Genomic DNA, 18,391 nt, shown 5'->3' with positions numbered 1-18,391 from the left:
GTGCAGGAGAAAAGCGAAGAGGGGCAAAGAGATGGCCTGGCTGTGCCCAGAGTCGTAAGCTGCTCGTTTTGCAGTCATCTCTGGCATTTGTGATCACTGGCTCTGCTTGCCAGTGTGCTATCCAAGCATGCTAGTTTTAGAGCTTCTGCTCTAGCTTGTGGGTTAAGAGCAGTTAAAAAGGAAAGATCCTTTGTTTAATGAAACTAATACAATGTAATCTGTTACGTCAGTAATTTCAGATGGCTTGATTTTTATTTTTTTTCCTCCACAGAACTGAGATGCTTTCTTCCAGGTCACATTTTTCATAGTGACCTACAATGTGTTCTCTTCTTGCAGGCCTCTTTCTAGATGTCCTGTCTGATCATTTATGTCAGTTTCTTAGAACAAAGCCACTAGGAGAGATCATGAGATGTTGTTAAGTGTTGGGGATATGAATGTGAAGCTTTGCCCTCTATCCCTCTTTTAGCATAAATAACATTATTATGCATCTATCCTAGTAGCTAGCCCTGACACATTTAAAATAATTGATTTGCCCCAATCAGAGTGAATGAAGGAGTAAGATTCTGATGGGTGTTTGGGCTGTTTCAAATAGCTGGCATTGTGAATACACTGCATGTATCTTTTAAAGGAAAAGAGAAGGAATTGTCCCGGAGTTGCCTTTATAGTCTGATAACTTGTCAGGAGTCTTCAGCTGTCTCCTTTCGTCAAAAATGCTTCACACATGCAGCTGGCAGGGGTGCTTCATCTCTTCCTGTCCAACTGGGGACAATGATCTGTCATTGTTACTTCTAGACAGAATTGCTGTAACTTTCCATACTCAGAAGTTGTGATATTAAGGTTTCATCAAGGTCTTAGCCCCTTAGTATAAGCAGCTGCTGATAAAACACTATCTGGCTGCTTTGTAGGCTAGTAAGTTGAGAATAATCAGTTTTCAGCATCTCTATATTTAAAGTAGGCTGCCTCGGAGTGCCTTCTGTTAACTAACCACAACTTCCCTCGAAAGTTACATGCCACAGGAAGGATGAAACTGCTAAGTCTAGCTTATTAGAGGGAGGAACATAGCCCTCCTTGTGCATGGTATAAGACAATGTATACTTTTCTGGAGGGGATAGGATAACCACAAATGTTGCTGCCTTCAGAACAGGTGCAAAACTTGCTTTTTTAGTTTAGCCCTTTGCACAACTTCTGTCACAACTGAGGAAAAGAAAAGAGGAAGAGGAGAAACTCATATTTTTGCACTGAGGAAAAATGAATGCAGCTTTTTGAGAAAGAAATCTAGGCCATGTCTTGACCTTTCTTTGTTCTAGGAGGTTGCTAATGACAGCATTTTGATAAGGGCTTCAATAGAGGGCAACACTGGAAGATTTTAAAGTTATATTGCTAGTTTTACTGCAATAAAATTGAGTTTCATGTTGCTTTCTTGTCTAACTTAATCAAAGTTTTAACCAAGTTTTTAGTCACAGAAGGTTGCACGTTGAAAGGAGCCTCTGGAGGTAGTGTAGTGCCAGTTTGATCAGGGCTGAGTCCAGTCAAGTTTTTAGTGTCTCTAAGGATAGAGATTTCACAGGCTTTCTGTGCAACCTTTCCCAATGTCTGACTAACCTCATGATGAAAAAATGCTTCCTGATGTTTAATTGTTCCTTGCTGCAACTTGTGCCTGTTACTGAGTGTTGCCATCTTTCCTGTACCCCTTCCCATTAGACAGTTGAAGACAGTGATAGCATCTCCTCTCTGTCTTCCCTCTCCAGGCTGAACCATTTCAGCTCTCTCAGCCTCTCCTCCTGTAGCATGTGCTGCAGGCCCCTTCATGGTTTTTAGTGGCCTTCTGCTGGACTTCTCCCAGTATGTCGGTATCTTCCTTGCACTGAGAAGCCCAAAACCGCGTACAGGACTCCAGGTATGATCTCACAAGTACTGAATGGAGGGGAAAGATTGTTTCTCTCAATGTTCTTTCTCACATGGTCCCGTACGTGTTCGTCCATGAGGTCACACTGCTGACTCCTCCAGAACTTGTTGCCCACCAGGAGCCCAGACCTTTTTTTGCCAAGCTTTCTAACCAGGGAATGCCCAGCCAGTACTGCTGTGTGGGGTTATTCCATCTCAGATGCAGGGCTTTGCATTTGACTTCGCTGAACTTCATGAGGTTCCTGTGAGATAATTTTTCCAGGCCATTGAGGTCCTGTTCTTCTTTACTTAATGCATCTGAGCAAGGTTATCCAAATTTGGCAGACAGAGGGCAAGATCCCAGTTTTGAGAGTTACCTGAATGCTACTGTGATAGGAAAAGTAGATCAGTACACTGTTGATGTCCCTGTGTATAGAAATACCCTGTTCTCTTCTGCCACCCAGCTCAAACACGGTTGGGTTTCCATTCTTTCTTTGCACTTGCTTTCTTTCCTTCCTCTCTAATTTGGATGAAGTGGTGAACAGCTTTCGTCTGACTGTTCCTAGGAGAAGAGACTAGATGACTTGAAGGAAGGGGATTTGATGCTGGTCTGGAAAATCACGAATAGTGTGGACAGGGTAAATGGGGAGTTGCTGCATTTACTCATTTCTAGTACAAGAAGCAGGAGACTTCAAATGAAACTAACAGGTGTCACAAGGAAAAGAAAATGGCTCCAGACACCATGGGTCGTTAGTCTGTGGAACTTCTTGCTGCAAGATGCTGCAGGCACAGGCATTTTATTTGAGTTCAAAGAGGGACCAGACAGGCTGATGGAAGAAAAATTGATGGAGGACTGTCATGTGCAAAGATGAGCCATCTGCCTCAGGAAGTCCAAAGTTAGACATTGCAGGAAGCTGAGAGTATTCTGAGGGGGAAAAAAAACTCGAGGAAATACGTCTGAGCATTTGCTACACAAACAGCAATTCCCCTGTTTTTCTTCATAAAAGAGTTGCAGTTTGTGTGAGTTCATTTTGTGCCACAGCTTTAATCTGCAGAATGCAGCTTAGCCAAAACTGTATTAGGAAATATTTCACTCAGGTGAATTTAGTGCTGCTTGGTGTTCGTTGACCATGTCTGTATTGAGCCAGCAGAGTGGGATACTGCTAAGACACAAACCTTAGTCTGTCTTGAGTTCTTCCCCTGCTCTGTACTATAGACCTGGTGATAGGAGAGAGAGAGAGAGAGAGTACATCGCTGCTTTTCAGTTCCTCCAAAGCTGGTCGTGTAAGGCAAAGCTTCTCTTCTTCTCGTCAGCTGCACCTTATTTATTTTTCCTCTGTTGCAGGCTGTCTCATCGTTTTCTTGGAATCTATTCATTCCTTCCTTACCTGAAAGCTTTTGAGATTCAGAACAATGTTAGTCTTTAATGCAACATCTGTTTAAAAAAATCCAAACCAGAAAACGCTCCATTGTTTTCTTTATACTAGTGAGCTTGCTGATTTAAGAGGAGTCATTAACCACCTTCAGGAATTGTGTTATTTGTGGTAGCATGTTTACCACTTCGGACAGTTGCTGTTACTGTCTTTTGCTAGGAGGTGACCATGTTGCTGGCGTGTTCCTCAGCTGCACAGCTTTCAGGGCCACAGCCAGAGCCAGGCAGCGATGCTTTGGGGTATATCTGTCCTCTTCTGCTGGGACTGTAAGCCACAGGAGATTGGGTTCTTTATCTCCACGCTTTCAGTTAGGCTTTAATACTTTGGAGCCCAAGGCAGCTGAGGGAACTCGTCTAAGCACTTGCAGTAGTAATCCTTAGTTTTGCATTCTCAGTGAAAGAAAAGGTGAAGGCACTAAATGCTTTTTTTCTGAAAATGCATGTGTGTTGGGATTTTTCACGTGATGCACCTTCACTTGGTCGTGTTCAACAACAGGTGTCTGTACAACTTTCTTTTCTGGACTTGGGCAGAGACAGCCAAAACGTACCATTTGGTCCCCACCATCATTTTTATTTCCATGTGCTCTGTCACATTCCCTACCAGATAAGATTTGAGAGAGATGTCAGCGGTTGACACATAGTCTAGTTGGAGTCCTCTTAGCAACTGCCCTAGCCCTACACTCTGAAGTGTAGAGTTAAAAGATATTGTAACATTTTGTCATGAACTTGGGTTTTAAGACCTGGCTGGACTTCACCCTCCAAATAGAGACCCAGTTTCTCTGAAGAACTTCAGTCAAGTCCTCATAATGAGCCAGCCATTTGAGCCTGCTTCTACTTATCAGCTGCTTTATTTGTATGTGAAAAGGGTGAGCGAGCTCCAGATCTGTATGACCATTTCCCAGCCTTTCACGTAGAAGGGGGGATTTCCTAGAATGTATCAAAAGCTTCTGCCAAAGCAAAAGCTCATTTTCTTTTGCAAAGTTTATACTGCTTCAGCCACGTGTTGCATGGCGTGGCATGCTCATGTCTTTTAAGACAGACACATCTGTTATATACTCAGTGTTGGAGAGGAAGAGAGATACCAGCTATGGCTTTACCCGCTTTATTTATGTCTGTGCGGCATGCAGGAGGAGAGAGACCTGAGGTGTGCTACTACAGGTAACTGCTATCATAAAAATACTCCAACAAACGGTACTGGGGGAAGAGTGCCAGCAGGATAAATGGATAAGGGCATCTTGAAGAAAACCAGTTGTTTGAGAACAGCTGTAAATTTTTAATATTACTGCTCTCCCTTGCTCCCATGCAGCAGCTTGTTGCCATCTCTCTCGTGATGGCTACCAGACCCACAGGACAGCTGGTAGAAGAAATAGGACAGATGCTCTCAAAATGACTTCAATGCGGTGTCCCAGGCCAACAGAAACCACCACCGCTACTTTTGGCAGTTTCAGATAAGCAGACAGAAAAGAGGCTCCTCATTGATACGAGTGTGCATGAGGTGCGAGTGCGTGCTGACAAGTGGTGAGGGGAAGCAGTGGCATCAGCTGCCACAGCTATAAATTGTCACTCTGTGTGTGTCTGTGCCTTTAGGAGTCTTGTCAGGAAGCTGAGCTTATCTTAGCCTTTCAAGGGTTTTATTTCATTGGTTTCTTCAGCATTTGAGAAATATTAAAATAAGGAGAAAAAATAGCTTTTCTCAAACCCGTATCTAACTGGACCAACACTCTAAGGCTTATTAGAGCAAAAGTGGTATTTTGATGTAAAGTTAGCTGTTTGAGAATGTTGATGTGATTTAAAAACAAAGTCTAAATTTGAAAATAACGTAATCGCTAACATGAGAAAATGGGAATAGAGAAATATTTTCAATATTTCAATAGATCTTCACTTTGTTTCCACTCAGAAGAGAACAGATATCTGCATTATGCGGTGCTGTAGTAGGTATTTGAGTTACGTTTTACACACAAATATAAAAAAAGACTCTTTGTCTTTAAGGTTTTAGAATCATAGTTAGATGAAACACATATCAAAATAAAAAAACAGACATTAGTAGAATAAAATGAGCTTGTACTACTGTGATGTTAATAATACATATATGTTATTTCTACAGCTTCTAGGTATTCGTGAGTGGCCTGTCTGTGATTTTATCGGGTTATCATTTTCTTACTCCAATAGGAACAAATTCTTAAATAATATTTTAAAATAGTTTATTAAAAAAGCTATACAGAACTGCTACAGTATACAGAATTAAGCAGAACTTCTCCTGTTAAAAATTATTTTTCTTACTCTGTTTTCCTGTAGTTGCATAGTGTCTTTTGTAATTAGAAATTCAATTTTGACAATCTAAGTGGAATGAAATACAGGGTCTTTTGCATTTTCTTTCCCATAAGAAAGTAATTATTAATTTAATGTTTCTGTACTGCTGTTCAGATATGACCCTTCTGTGTTGGCACGTAGGCGAAGGTCAACACATGAGGAAGGAAAAGGAATTGCAAAGACGACAAATGTAACTATGTTTGTTTGACTTCCAGTACAACCTCAATGCCAGAGAGATACAGCTGCAATAAATAACATTTATTCTGACATCTGGCATAGCCTTTACCAGTAATTATCAGGCATTCTTTAATTTTCCTTGGCCATCACAACCTCATGGTGCAATTACCAAGTTGTGTTGGCAGGTGAAGGCATATTAATATGATAGAAAACAAAAGAAAAAGCAAAGACGGGGAGGCCAGGGATAAAGTAGGGAAGGAAACTGAAACACGACGGAAGGGCACGACAGCAGGAACCCAGGGCTTGCATCCTGGATACTCAACTGGTATTGAGCCGATTCCAGCAGGATGTGTTTAAGTCACTTGGTCTCTTTGCTGGCCCAATTTCAGTGTGCCCAAAGGGATCCCAGATACGCTGTATGAAGGCGTGATGGGAAGCCTTGTTCTTTCTCAACCAATCCTGCTGTTCTCATTTATTGATCTTTTAGGTAAGCAGTGCTTAAAAAGATGTGGCCATCTCACACCATCAGAATTAACCCATTAGTTTACTTCTTGGTGGCTTCAACTTGAACATTTATTCCTGTTTCTGAAACGTTTTTTCTTGTGCCCGTGTCTGACTTCAGCAGAAGTTCTGAAGAATCCTGTATCACTGCTCTTTTAACTGAAACGGTGCAGTTTTCATATTACAGTCTCTAGCTTGAACTTATTTTTTCCATTTATAAATAATTTATATACAACTAGAGTAGAGACTCTTTACAATACATACTAGAAAGAAAAGTTCTCCTTTAGGAAAAGGAGTAAAAAGATAATACACCTTGCAAAGATGAGTGATTTAACATACGGTAGATACTCAGTGTTGGGGAGAACCAAACAGTTCATTAACTTTTAATCTATTACATTTGACAATGTTATCTATGTGAATTGTCCGGTAAGACATTTGTGCTCCAGATACTACAAAATGCAGTTTCACCTTCAAAGGGCAATAAACTAAGCACTTGCAATAGTCGAATGTGCACAGAAATTGTCCATTTTATCTCAAAGTTTGATTTCCTTTGCTTGTGTGACTTTGCTAACAAAACCATTGCTGTAATTGCAGCTCAGCTAGAGGTCCTGCAATTTTCAGAGGTTCTGGTTGTACTCAGTCTGAATTGTAAGCTATTTGTGTTTAATCCTTTCTCAGACACCCAAACTGAATTAAGTCTTTGCTTGAGTTAATAACATCCAGGCATACACATGTGCAGTATGGAATTTGAACATTCACAATGGTGCGTATTTCCTGGAAAAAATAAAGAGATCAGTCAAAATGATACAGCTAGGAAATTATAACGCTGAGTTTTCCTGCTGTCCTGTGACAATTCTTTTTCAGTCCAATATCACTCCTCAATTTCCTGACATCCTGAGAAACAGAATCTTACTTAAGCTGGTGTACAGGGAGCACTATGAGCTTTTACTGGGGACCCTGGGTCTTTAGGCTTGCTCCACTGTGGTGTACTACAGACTTTATTTTTCAGGTAGCTTTCCATTGGAAGGTTTTGCAAGTACCATCATTTGCGTTTCTCCCAAGTCGCGTGAGCTTTCTTCGTGATGTGACCTGACAGCACTTGAAATTGATACACTCACTTGTCGTCTCAGTATTTTCATTACAGTCCTCTTGTATCCTTTGCATGCAAAGAAGTAGATGAACGGATCTAGGCAGCAGTTAAAATTCATCAGAAACACGGTGTAATGGAGTGACTTCTGGAAAATTTTCTTTTCAGTGCACGAGGGTTCATTCTGAAGCTTCTTAATCATGTGTTGTATGATTGCAACGTGATAAGGGGTAAAGCAGATGATGAACACTATAATTACAAATATGATTGTATTGATAGCTTTTTTGTTTATCCCCGATTTTTCAGTCAGTGGATTTTCCTTGGCTGTTTGAAAAAGTTTGCAGCTAATTTGAGAGTAACAAAATAGTATAATCCCCAGGGGAATAAGGTACCCTACTAAACAGGCAGCAAGAAGTATAAATGGTAAATGTGGTATTTTTTCAAAGTTTGGATATTCCATACACGTAGTCCTTTCTTTTTCTTCGTGTGACATGGGTTGTATAAGTAATGGAAAAGTTTGACTAAATACGAGAAACCAGATAAAAACACAAATGCCCTTGGCATATTTAATCCTTCTGATCTTGTATCGGAAGGGGTGGACAACAGCAAAAAACCTGTCAATGCTCAAACATGTCATGAAGTTTACACCTGCGTAGGTGTTGATATAGAACAAGAGAGCAGTTATTCGACATAATGCTTCTCCAAATGGCCAGTGAAATCCCAGGGCGTAGTAGGCTATCCTTGTAGGCAAGGCGATGCAGAACAGGAGATCAGAGAAGACGAGATTTGTTGAATAGAGGGTAGTGGAGTTGATCTTCTTTCTGTTTTTAAAAATGACAGTGAGGGCAATGGCGTTTCCAAGCACACCAAGAATTAAGATGCAGCTGTAGAAGACAGACAGTAGTATCCGTGCTGTATCTTTGTGCTCATATAAGTCACAAGTGGAACTGTTTGTCTGAGAAGCTGTGAAAGTGTCCATTTCTGTAACCACTGTTGTTGCAGGAAGCTCAGTAGACCTAACATGAAAAAAAAACAACGAAAGGGAACATATTTTAATAAATTTAGATAAACTTCTTTTGCATAACAACAGCCAACCTCTGTTGCAAAAAGTGAGATAGTAAAAAAATGAAATGAAACTTCACTATGGTGAAATACTTTTCAAGCCTTCTTCAGAAAACAAACAAACAAAAAGATTGCTCTTAGTGACTTTTCTGTTTTGATCCCAATTCCTTCTGTCTTGAAAAAAATCAGACAGCGGGCAAAATAATAAACCAGGGATGTGATGTATTTGGAAAGTGAAGTTTATAGAAGGTCAGGAGATGAGAGACTGTTTAAAGCAATCTGAAGGGAAGAAGGAGTCTGAAGAAATGATATGATAAAGGATCATATGAAGTCCTCAAGGGTCAGACAAGCAGAAAAAATCTTTTAAATGTGTTTCAGTTAATTCTTAGGGAGTTTTTTTTTCTAAGAATTCACATTGTGATTGTTTAAGTTGTTTGGAGAAACTAATTTTTTTCATCAGTCTAATCATATTGGCATTATAGTAATTCAGCTTGTTTAATAATAGTTTTAAGAATTGGCTCTTGGAATCTAATTCAAATATTGTTACATACATAAATTCTCAAGACTACTACTTTAGTCACTTTTTAGTGGTGCTGCAAAAGAGAGATAACCCGGCTGAAATATTTTATGTGTTGTCAATTTAGTAGATTTTAGAAATCATTTAACCTGCATAATCAGAAGTAGCTTGGAAGAGCTGCAAAGTGGCAGTGATTTGGGGGACTTAAAAATACAAAAAATGATCCAAGCAGAATTTCAGAAACAGAAAGGACCCCATCCTGTTGATACTGCTTCCAGTGCAAAATATTTCTTAGATGTGTTGTTACTTGACAGTCACATAATGTAAGCATAAATGTCAGAAAGGATGGGGCATCCAACATAACTCCTCGAGCAGCTGTTCTGCAAAATGGTGCCTTTTAGAGGCACCATTTATGGATTAAAACAGCAATCAAAGCAAGATTGCTTCTGTTTAATGCAGAATACTATCTGGAGATAAAATCTGTTGTAACCAGAGTTTTAAGTCCATCTGGTACTTTTAATTAAAATATCTAGGTTATTTCTGAGGATCTGCCTTTCAACGCACAATATTTACCAACAACTGTAGCCTGTTGTACCTTAAAAAAGTTTTACTGGAAAATACCTCTCAGTTTTAAGGTTTTAAGCTACACACTTTAGAAAGTATTCATTATCCATATTGAAGGTCAGGCTGGACAGGACTCTGAGCAACCTGATCTAGATGTCCCTGCTCATTGTAGGGAGGTTGGACTAGATGACCTTTCAAGATCCCTTCCAGCCCAAACTATTCTATGACTCTATCCTTTTATTAACTTATGAAAGCATTAAAAGGTTAATACCTTACTTCATGTTTTGAGGAGATTGTCCTACTTATTTCAGGTTGTTCACAGTTAATGTACCTGCCACACATACTGTATGATAAGCCAGCCTGATCAGACTTCTGGCTAGGTTAGCAGGGGTGTGTAAGGTTCTCTGTCAACAGTAAACCTCCAGATAGTGGATGGTTTGTATTAAAATACATAAATGAGTTATATTACATATGTTGAAAGAAGAAATTTAGCATCCAGATAGTATATGAAGTGTATGCCTGCTGTGTTGCACAGCCAGTAGGAAAGACAGGTGAGTGATTTTTGACTGATGAACATACAATGTTCTGATTCTTAGATACCTGTGAAGTATGTACCATGTGTCAGGAGGTGGGAATACTGCATTCAGGGTTGGAAGTAAAATGTAAAGTGGGAGTTCTGCGGTTTGAATACAAGAATTAGACTGGTGAATAGCAACTCCAGCTGTAGTGCAGATTTAAGAATGCCTGTAATTTTATGTTAGTTAATTCTGCATCGTTCACAGGATCTTGGTGTTAGTGTGTTTGATGCTTGATTAATACAGTAGTTATTACCCTGAGGATAGTTCTGGTATACTTTCCTCCTATTTCGTCTTTCCTCTTCTAGGAGCCTGTAGGATGGCTCTTATTCTACATAAGTGTAGCAGACTGCTTTTTGCAGAAAATGTTGTGGGTTTGTGTGGGTAGCTGGATAAGAGTCAGTGAGGTATTTTGTTTTGTTTCTCTTATTAAAATGCTTCTATTACTTGTTCACACTCCTAGCATGACATATATCATCTTTTCCTTGAAATTTAGGTAAAATAATTTCTTAAACATATAATCTAAGATTTACGATAAACAGTTCTATTTCAGTAACTAGCTACAGCATCTTAACTGCGTAATTTTATTTTCACTGTAAAGTTGTAATAGTTTTGGTTCATAAATAATGTGTGTAATTGTCACATCCATTCATTTGTGGTTCTATAAATGTTTGTAAAATGTAGACTTATCTATTATACAAACACATTTAGCTATGGTGTAGGAAAAATTCCATCGTTTCAGTGATTTTTTTTTTTTTTACATCAAGAGTAGAATTTCATAAAATGCATGTTACCTAATTTTGTGCTATGAAGTCAGATCTTTAGTGTAATCAATTAATCTAAAACTTGCTGTTGCTCAAAATAGGATGTTCAGCCTCGCATAAAACCGTGGCTCCATTGAGGAGGAGTCCTAGCCGAGAGAGAGCGTGTGTCTCTCCGCGGTGCTAGCTGTAGGGGGAGGCGTTCCACGGCAGGAGAAATGGGCCACGAACAGGTGAGAAGAAAGCTGGAGGACCACAGCTCGTGGGCAGCGTGCACGTCAGCGAAGCCGTGCGCCTTGGCAGAGGATGTCAGCAGGCTCTTCTGCCTGCTGTGGGAGTCAGCCCTGGGTGGGGAAAGTGTCCTTTTTGATCCTCTGTTATCCCCAAAATATTTTGTCTTTCATATAGGGAGCACTCTAGATGAGTAGTAGTATTTTCTCTATATGTGGGTATGTACAGGCATTTGTGAGCAGTCACCATGGTGTCTAGGTGCTCTATTACCTGAATATATTTAATTAAAAGAAAAAACAAAACAAAACAAAACTGAGATACTGCATCTGGTTTGTGGCCCAAAGAGATGATAAAGTTGCTACCATCTGACAACTTAATGCACTTCACCTGAGCTATGGTAACTTCTTTCTACATCTGAGCTCTTACTGTTGTTAGATGATCTCCATTCACCTCAGCAGGTATTTCACTTTTTATTGTCAATCTTGACCAGGGCTGCATTTAAAAAAATACTTTCTTCCTAAAAGGTGTCTAGACTATTAAGACAGACAAGACTTTTTTTTAAATCCTATTCCTTGTGTCAGGTTGCTGTTCATTTCTTGGCAGCAATCCTTAGTGATCAGCTTAATACATACAGAGCATATGACATCCTCCACAGAACGTATCTGAAAAAATCAACAGCAGGCCCATTTTGCATACTTTTTGTGTGTTTTGCATTCTTGGAGCAAAAGTGGTGAATGTTACCTCCTTACTGCTGCAAACCTCATCCTAGCTGGACTTGATTCTTACTGATTTTAATGAGCTGTGTGCCTGAATACCTTATGAGAACATGGCCATTTACTGTCCCAAATCCAGATGCACCATTGAAGCCACCCTCTAGAATCTCTACCAAAATGCTTGCTCTTCTAGATTGTTGGATTAAATACTCCTCCCCAGTGTCTTTCTGAGTTTATTAATGATGCTATTTTGAAGTATATATTTGAAAAAATATAACATTAATTGACCATAACAATTTAATAATTTTAGAAAACATTGTCACAATTGTTTTGCACAGAGGTACATGCAGAATTTTAAGGTATATAGTATTTAAAATTCCTGTCTGTATATCAGTATTGTAAAGAAGGTTGTTCAGGTTTTTACATTTTCTTAGTCTGCAGACATATGATACTCAGTGACACTGACCATTTACTCATTTAATGTGACCTCCTGTATAATCCAGGTTATGTTATTACTTTAGTTATTTGTGTATGGCTTCCACTAACTTTTCATTTAAAGCGTATTTCTGAAAATGCTGTTTGGCTTGATTTGGAAAACTGAAGAGAAAGCAAATTACCCGTTTGTTGTTTTTGGTCAGTCAACCTCCCTGTTAAAAAATGTGGGTGTTTCTTGTTTAAATTTCTCTAAAATGAATTTGCAATTGCTGTTTGTGTTGAGCCTTTCCCCTTTAAACAATCTCATGGTTTTGGCAATTCAAGGTGAACTTCTAAAATGTCTCACCACAAGGCAAAATGGTCCTGTGACGTCTGTTCTAACCCCAGCTTTGTCCCACACAGGAGGTGGGTTCCAGATGGCTCTTGGTGTCGGTGTACCTGGAAGGATACTCACCACTACGTCCCTGCTTTTTCTGCTCAGTTGATTGGATATCCAAGATAGAGTTGTGTAGCTTGTGAAGTTAGTTCACTGTGATCCTCGAGTACTTCTCAGATTCACTGTGTCCTAGGATATTTCCAGTCTAGGGGAATGGCCATTGCTCTCTGTTTCTACCTGCGAGGACCTTATGCCTGGGAGAGTGTAAAATTAATTTTAATATTATGTCTAGGCTTGCAACCAGTGTAGGTTGTTCTTTATTGTTCTCTCACTTGCCTTTTTCGAGTCTTAGCTTTGTATTTGCTTTCTGACCACCAATGGAAAAAAATTTTTCTTTAGCCAATTACTTTATGTGATTTATTAGCTAACCAGCTTTTAGTCTATTCTGTGTGCTTTCTTGATGTTTGATAGCAGTAGTACCCACTTGGAGAAAAAAAACCCACAGTACCATGTCAAGCTGCTTACAAAATCTAGCATGTCTGAAATCTGTGCAGGTACCTTGCTAAGCCAATTTTGTAATCTCATCAAAGAAAGAAAATAAGTTGTTTTTGGAGATTGGTTTTCTGTGAAAACATTTGGCTGGCATTATTAATTCGTTTTACATTTATACTACAGTACCCAAGAGCCCAGCTCAGAGTCGAGTCCCCACTGCAAAAGGTGTTTGAGGAAAAGAATGGTGGCTCCAGTCTGGAAGCACTATTGTAATCCAAAGCCCTGGTTCATAGAGTTGTGCATATATGATAAGCTTTACATGTGGTATCATAATGTTACATACATTTAAGTATTAACAAGCATAGACTTAAGCTATGAGCCAGCAATTGCAGTGTTGCAACCTTAGATTGTATGGGTTTGGATTATGTGCAAGCAGTTTGCTGCTGCTTCTCATCTCCCACTTTTGCTGAAGGAGCACCATCGATCTTTTCAGTGCAACAGGGAACTTGTAGAAGGCTTTAACTGTGTTTTTTAATCTAATGTGTGATTTGTCTGTCTCTCTTTTTTCATTTTCATTCTTTGGAGATGAATCCCTGATTCAACTGTCCAGTAGCTAATTTAAGAGGGATACTAATTAAATTATTGGAAAGGCACAGCAGATCATTAGAAAGATCTCTCCTCACTCTATACATAGTATGGTTTAGTCACTTGAGATGGACAATATTTCTTTGACAAAAAGTAATGTTGTTTATGTATGCATAAAGATTATAAATCATTTAAAAGGAATGGTCGGGAAAGAGACTTCTTGTTCCCTGCATTGCCTAACCTGAGGATTTTCTGAGCTTACAGTCCTCTATAGGTGTAAGCTGTGTAAAGAGTTTTAAAACAGTAGAATATGGGAAATACACAGTGCTGTGGTTATGTAGGTTTAATTTGTTCTTTAATCTCTAAAATTAATCGTTTCCTGTTGACCAGTCATATTTACTGTTTGAATTTCTAATTTACCATACAAGTCATCTTAACTGTAGTGTTTTCTCTGTTTGAGAAAAAGACTTGATTCAAAAGTCTTTTTTAACATACATAACAAACTAAGTTATGTATGTTAAAAAGTGTGCATGCTAAGCTGCATAGTAGAATGCTTTGTTAATATAGAAAGAACATATACCTAAGGTACATATATCTAGGTGTATGTATTGGCAGCTTGGGAACTACACGTGGTTTAATAAAAGCTGAGGCAAGAGACAGGCGTGTCCTAAATCTTCCTGTTTCTTTCTAATACTTTAACACTCATATGCTTCTAGTGCATTGTGTTAATTTACCTTTTTGCAAAAGCTGTTCAGTTTTCTGTCCTAAATGACAATGAGTATGCCTAATGACCTGAAGACTGAATCCTCAGGTTGCAATTCACAGCTAGTTTTGATGAGATAGTTTCCAGGCTAGTGCTTTTATTCTTCCTTGGTATACACCCAAATTTGTTGGAGTACTAAAGCTAAATTTGTAAGCCACACGTCAGAGAATCCCGAGTATGCATTCCATGAATGAAATTGTCTTAATAACGGATATGAAGAATTATAATATTCTTTAAGTGCTTAACGGAATTTGCAGATGCAAATTGCTTTTATCTTTTACTGTAGACTTTGCAAAGTTGGATGACAGTTATATTTGGTACTTAAAAATAAAAGCTACAGTAAGCAAAATGGAAATAAAGAAGTTGAGTTGAAATGCTGCATAACTAGTTAAAGAAGTGGAAGTAATTTGAAGTTTACACGTCTCACTCTTATCTGTTGGATCTCTCTTTCCAAACGTGATCTGTCCTCTGAAAAGTGTGAGACCTATCTAACATAAATAATCTCTGCCAAAGATACATGCTAATGTGAAGAGCTATGCTGATGCTGAGACGATTAACCTCCCTTCAGCTTATTTGCCTAAGTATACTAAATGTAAAAAGGAGAGAGCCTAAAATATAGCAAATAAACAAAATATAAACCTGAGCCACTGACAATTACATTCCTGCAAGGAGAAGAAAAAGGTGTTTAATAGCAACTTGTGGTTAAGTAGTAGAAGACATGTACACCTTTTACATGATTTTTTTTTTTCTCCTGGGTGATATGGAACCTGTATAGGTACAGTCTTTAATTTTAGGGATTACAACTTCATAACTCTAGCTTAAATTTATTATTCATTACATTAAAATGTTAGACAGACCTCTTACATTCTGTGCTCAAAGGCACGCGTGCCATCTTTGTTTTTTAAGATAAGTGATAGTTGATTTACTGTCTGTTGAACAGTCTGTCTTGTTTTGCCAGTATAATGAGAAAAATCAGTCCTTTTTAATTGGGAAGTTGTATAAAAATTGTATCACTTGTAATATTTCTTTAGCTTTGTGGCATGAGGATCAGTAAAAAGGAGAAAGATTTGCGATTCAGAAAAAGAATTCCTTCTAAAAACTTTGAAAGAAATGCATGTCAGAAGGTAGAATAGGAATCAGCTCATAAAACTTTGAATTCTTAAAACGTTCTGTTGCAATATTTAGATGTGAGAAGAGTGACTGGGGAGTTCTTGAGCTGATAATAAAAGCTGTTTCATAGACAAGGAGCACATGTGATAGAGCAAGCTGTGCATTTATGAACAGAGTATGGATTTGTTTTAAGGCTCTCTCCTACTATTAAATTATTCTGCAAGGTTCAGTGACTGACTTAAGAACTGCAGTGCTTTCCTTACTACTTGTACAGTAGTTATTTCTGCATTAGTGTAATTTAAATTACTATTACTAAAAAATTGTCTAAGCTAATGCAGTAGCGAATGTTTCCCTGTGGTTGTTGAAAGGCTGTATTATAAGAAAGGACTTGAAATAACTTGTTGATGCTGTGGGTCAACAGAGCCTTTAAGTAAAAATTAACTGGCAGCGTATTAATATGTGTACATAAAATATCACAGAATTTCTGCCATAAGCCTTGTCCCTCCCATCCAAAGATCATTTAACCTTCCTACCACATGAAAATATTCAGTATAATGCAAAAAATAAATAATCTTTCTGGAATTGTTTGCTGTTGTTCACTGAAAAAAAATAATTTAAAAGTTAATTATTTTCTGTACTTACATGTCTGTAGCTTCTTGGATCCTCTGAGCAGTTAAGGGCATTAGTAAGATGGCTTGACTGCGAAAGTTTACCCTTGCACATTGTTTTCAGGAGTGATTACGTGAGTCTCTTTGTGGGAGGGGTAGGTTTTTTCAAGTGCTTAAAAAAAACCCTTGTTTGTATGCTGGTCTTGATTTGCTGCCTACTGTTTTATGGGATGTGAAAGTATCTATTTTTAATCCTTTTACAATTAGTCTGTCCAAAGAGAGTAATTAGAAACAACCCTCCCGCCTACCCCCTGAAGTTATGCATTACTGACTTTTATAGAAGGGACTTTACCCAGAGGTTTACTTGACTAACTGTTGACCAACTAAAATCCCTGAGTGAAAAACTTTGCTTATATGCCATATGCATTTAAAAATAACTTAAGTGTAGTTTGCAGCAAAGAGCTGTATGATCAGTACACGCTTTAAAACTGCTTCTTACTGATCAGATCTGACACGGCACAAGAAAACCTCAGAACTGAGGCATACTGAGATGCTGTGTAAAAACAGATGTCTCATCAGCCCGTGTACATTCCCAGCACTGTTTTAGTATTGTAATGATGAGGCTTTACAGAAATGCCCTTAGAAAATATATAAGGGAGTTGAAGAACTCCGGTGGTTTCAGAGATTAATGAGGATGTGTGCCTTTGTAAGCTGTTTATTGCATTTTGAGCAAGGATGATGATGATAATAATAATAATATTAATACATAAGTAAGGTGAATACATTAGAGATAAACTTTTAAAAGACAAATCTGATTCCCCTAAAATTATATTGATGAGAATGGGTGGCTAGGGAATAGGAAAGGAATGGGATGTCAAACTGTGAGGTAACCCATTGTTACCTGGAATAAGCTTGTTTCTGGGTAAAGAACATTGATCTAAGAGTGAAGTTGTGTGTTTATTAAGAGGATTTTGGAGATCAGAGATAGGTGGAAAATCCTGTCCTTTGCTGTTAGAGGCTGTGGTTGACAGTTACCTGGGATTTTCCCCAAAAACTCATACTGATCGTTCATGACTGCAAAGGGCTATTTATCTTCAAAGTGGCCTCATTTAAGTGGCCTGATTTTAAAGGATCAGCAAGTAGGCATGATGACGCTATTTTTGGCAGGAGTTCAACACATTCAGAGGGCGGAATGCCTCTTTGGAAATGTTCGGGCTGTGTTCACGGCACAAGCGTTTGCTGACATTGCAGTGCTGGAGGCATGCAGAGATACGATCTCAACTAATATGCCCATCTCATCAGAAAGCCTAAAGTAAATGCAGATCTAATGACAAAGTTAAACTTTACCAAATGTACCTCATCGTATGGGAAATGTTCTTGCTGTGGCAGAATGAAATAAAGCCTGGTGAGTTACTGTTGTGCCCACTTGGAGCATTTAGTTGGCACTATACATTGATTTTTGGGGTGCTGAACTCACAGTGCAGACATGGCTTGATTGTCCTTAGATGCCAGGGAGCTGAAGGGCTCGATCTAGGGCTGTCAGCACCTTAGTTTTTATGGGGCATTTATCTTCTAACCCCAGATTCAGAAAGTCTTTGAGAGAACTTACTGCTCTTATTTGGGGTTTTTTCCTTTCTTGTTTTTTAATTATTTTTAAATTATTCTTAATTATTATTATATTCTTAATATTATATACAATATATAATTAGTTGTAATAATTATTATATTCTTGATTTAATTATTATATATTATTATTAATATAGTATAATCTCTTTAAGTGAAGTAATGATAATTAAAAACTGTTTAAAGGGGAATTGCACAGGGAACTTGCTTCATATGTACACAAAGTAATACTGCAATGTGGCTCCCTGTCCAGCAGCAAAAATACGTAGTAGGAATGGGAAATTTTGAGACACACAGGCATGTAGTAGTCTTTGCTCAAGGGCTGACATTAGTACCACAGCTTCTTCTTGAAGGAAATGTTTATTTCAAAATAGTCTTACCGTTATAAAATAATGCCAATATGCATTTCCTGCTCTGATCTGATAAACTATTGCCTTCCTTTGATTAAGATACATTACTTGATTGTACCCTTTGAGTCACACTGATGTATTAGCTACCAATCCAGCCTAACATGGTGTGATGTTAATTGCTTGAGGTAAATGATACCGGTTGCATCCTTTCACTCACTATTTATCCTTCTAGCTT

The 18,391-nt window shown here is 38.4% G+C and overlaps 2 protein-coding genes across 2 annotated transcripts in view; one reads left to right on the top strand and one right to left on the bottom strand.

Annotated features, from left to right (window-relative positions):
* UBAC2 (UBA domain containing 2) overlaps positions 1 to 18,391 on the top strand; it is a gene marked incomplete at both ends in the record, with an annotated part of 97,975 nt that overhangs the window by 37,667 nt on the left and 41,917 nt on the right. The window lies entirely within an intron of this gene.
* On the bottom strand, positions 7,303 to 16,258 carry LOC309416767 (G-protein coupled receptor 183-like; the record flags this gene model as incomplete). The annotated part of the gene is made up of 2 exons (XM_082014127.1): positions 7,303 to 8,407; positions 16,218 to 16,258. 2 exons carry the CDS (start codon positions 16,256 to 16,258, stop codon positions 7,303 to 7,305), a joined length of 1,146 nt encoding a protein of 381 aa, XP_081870253.1.

Source organism: Phaethon aethereus (assembly GCF_964289735.1).
Source record: "Phaethon aethereus genome assembly, chromosome: 1".
In the NCBI taxonomy this organism is placed as follows: domain Eukaryota; kingdom Metazoa; phylum Chordata; class Aves; order Phaethontiformes; family Phaethontidae; genus Phaethon; species Phaethon aethereus.
Note: the sequence above shows the minus strand (reverse complement) of the source record. Positions and strands in the feature narration are given on the sequence as shown.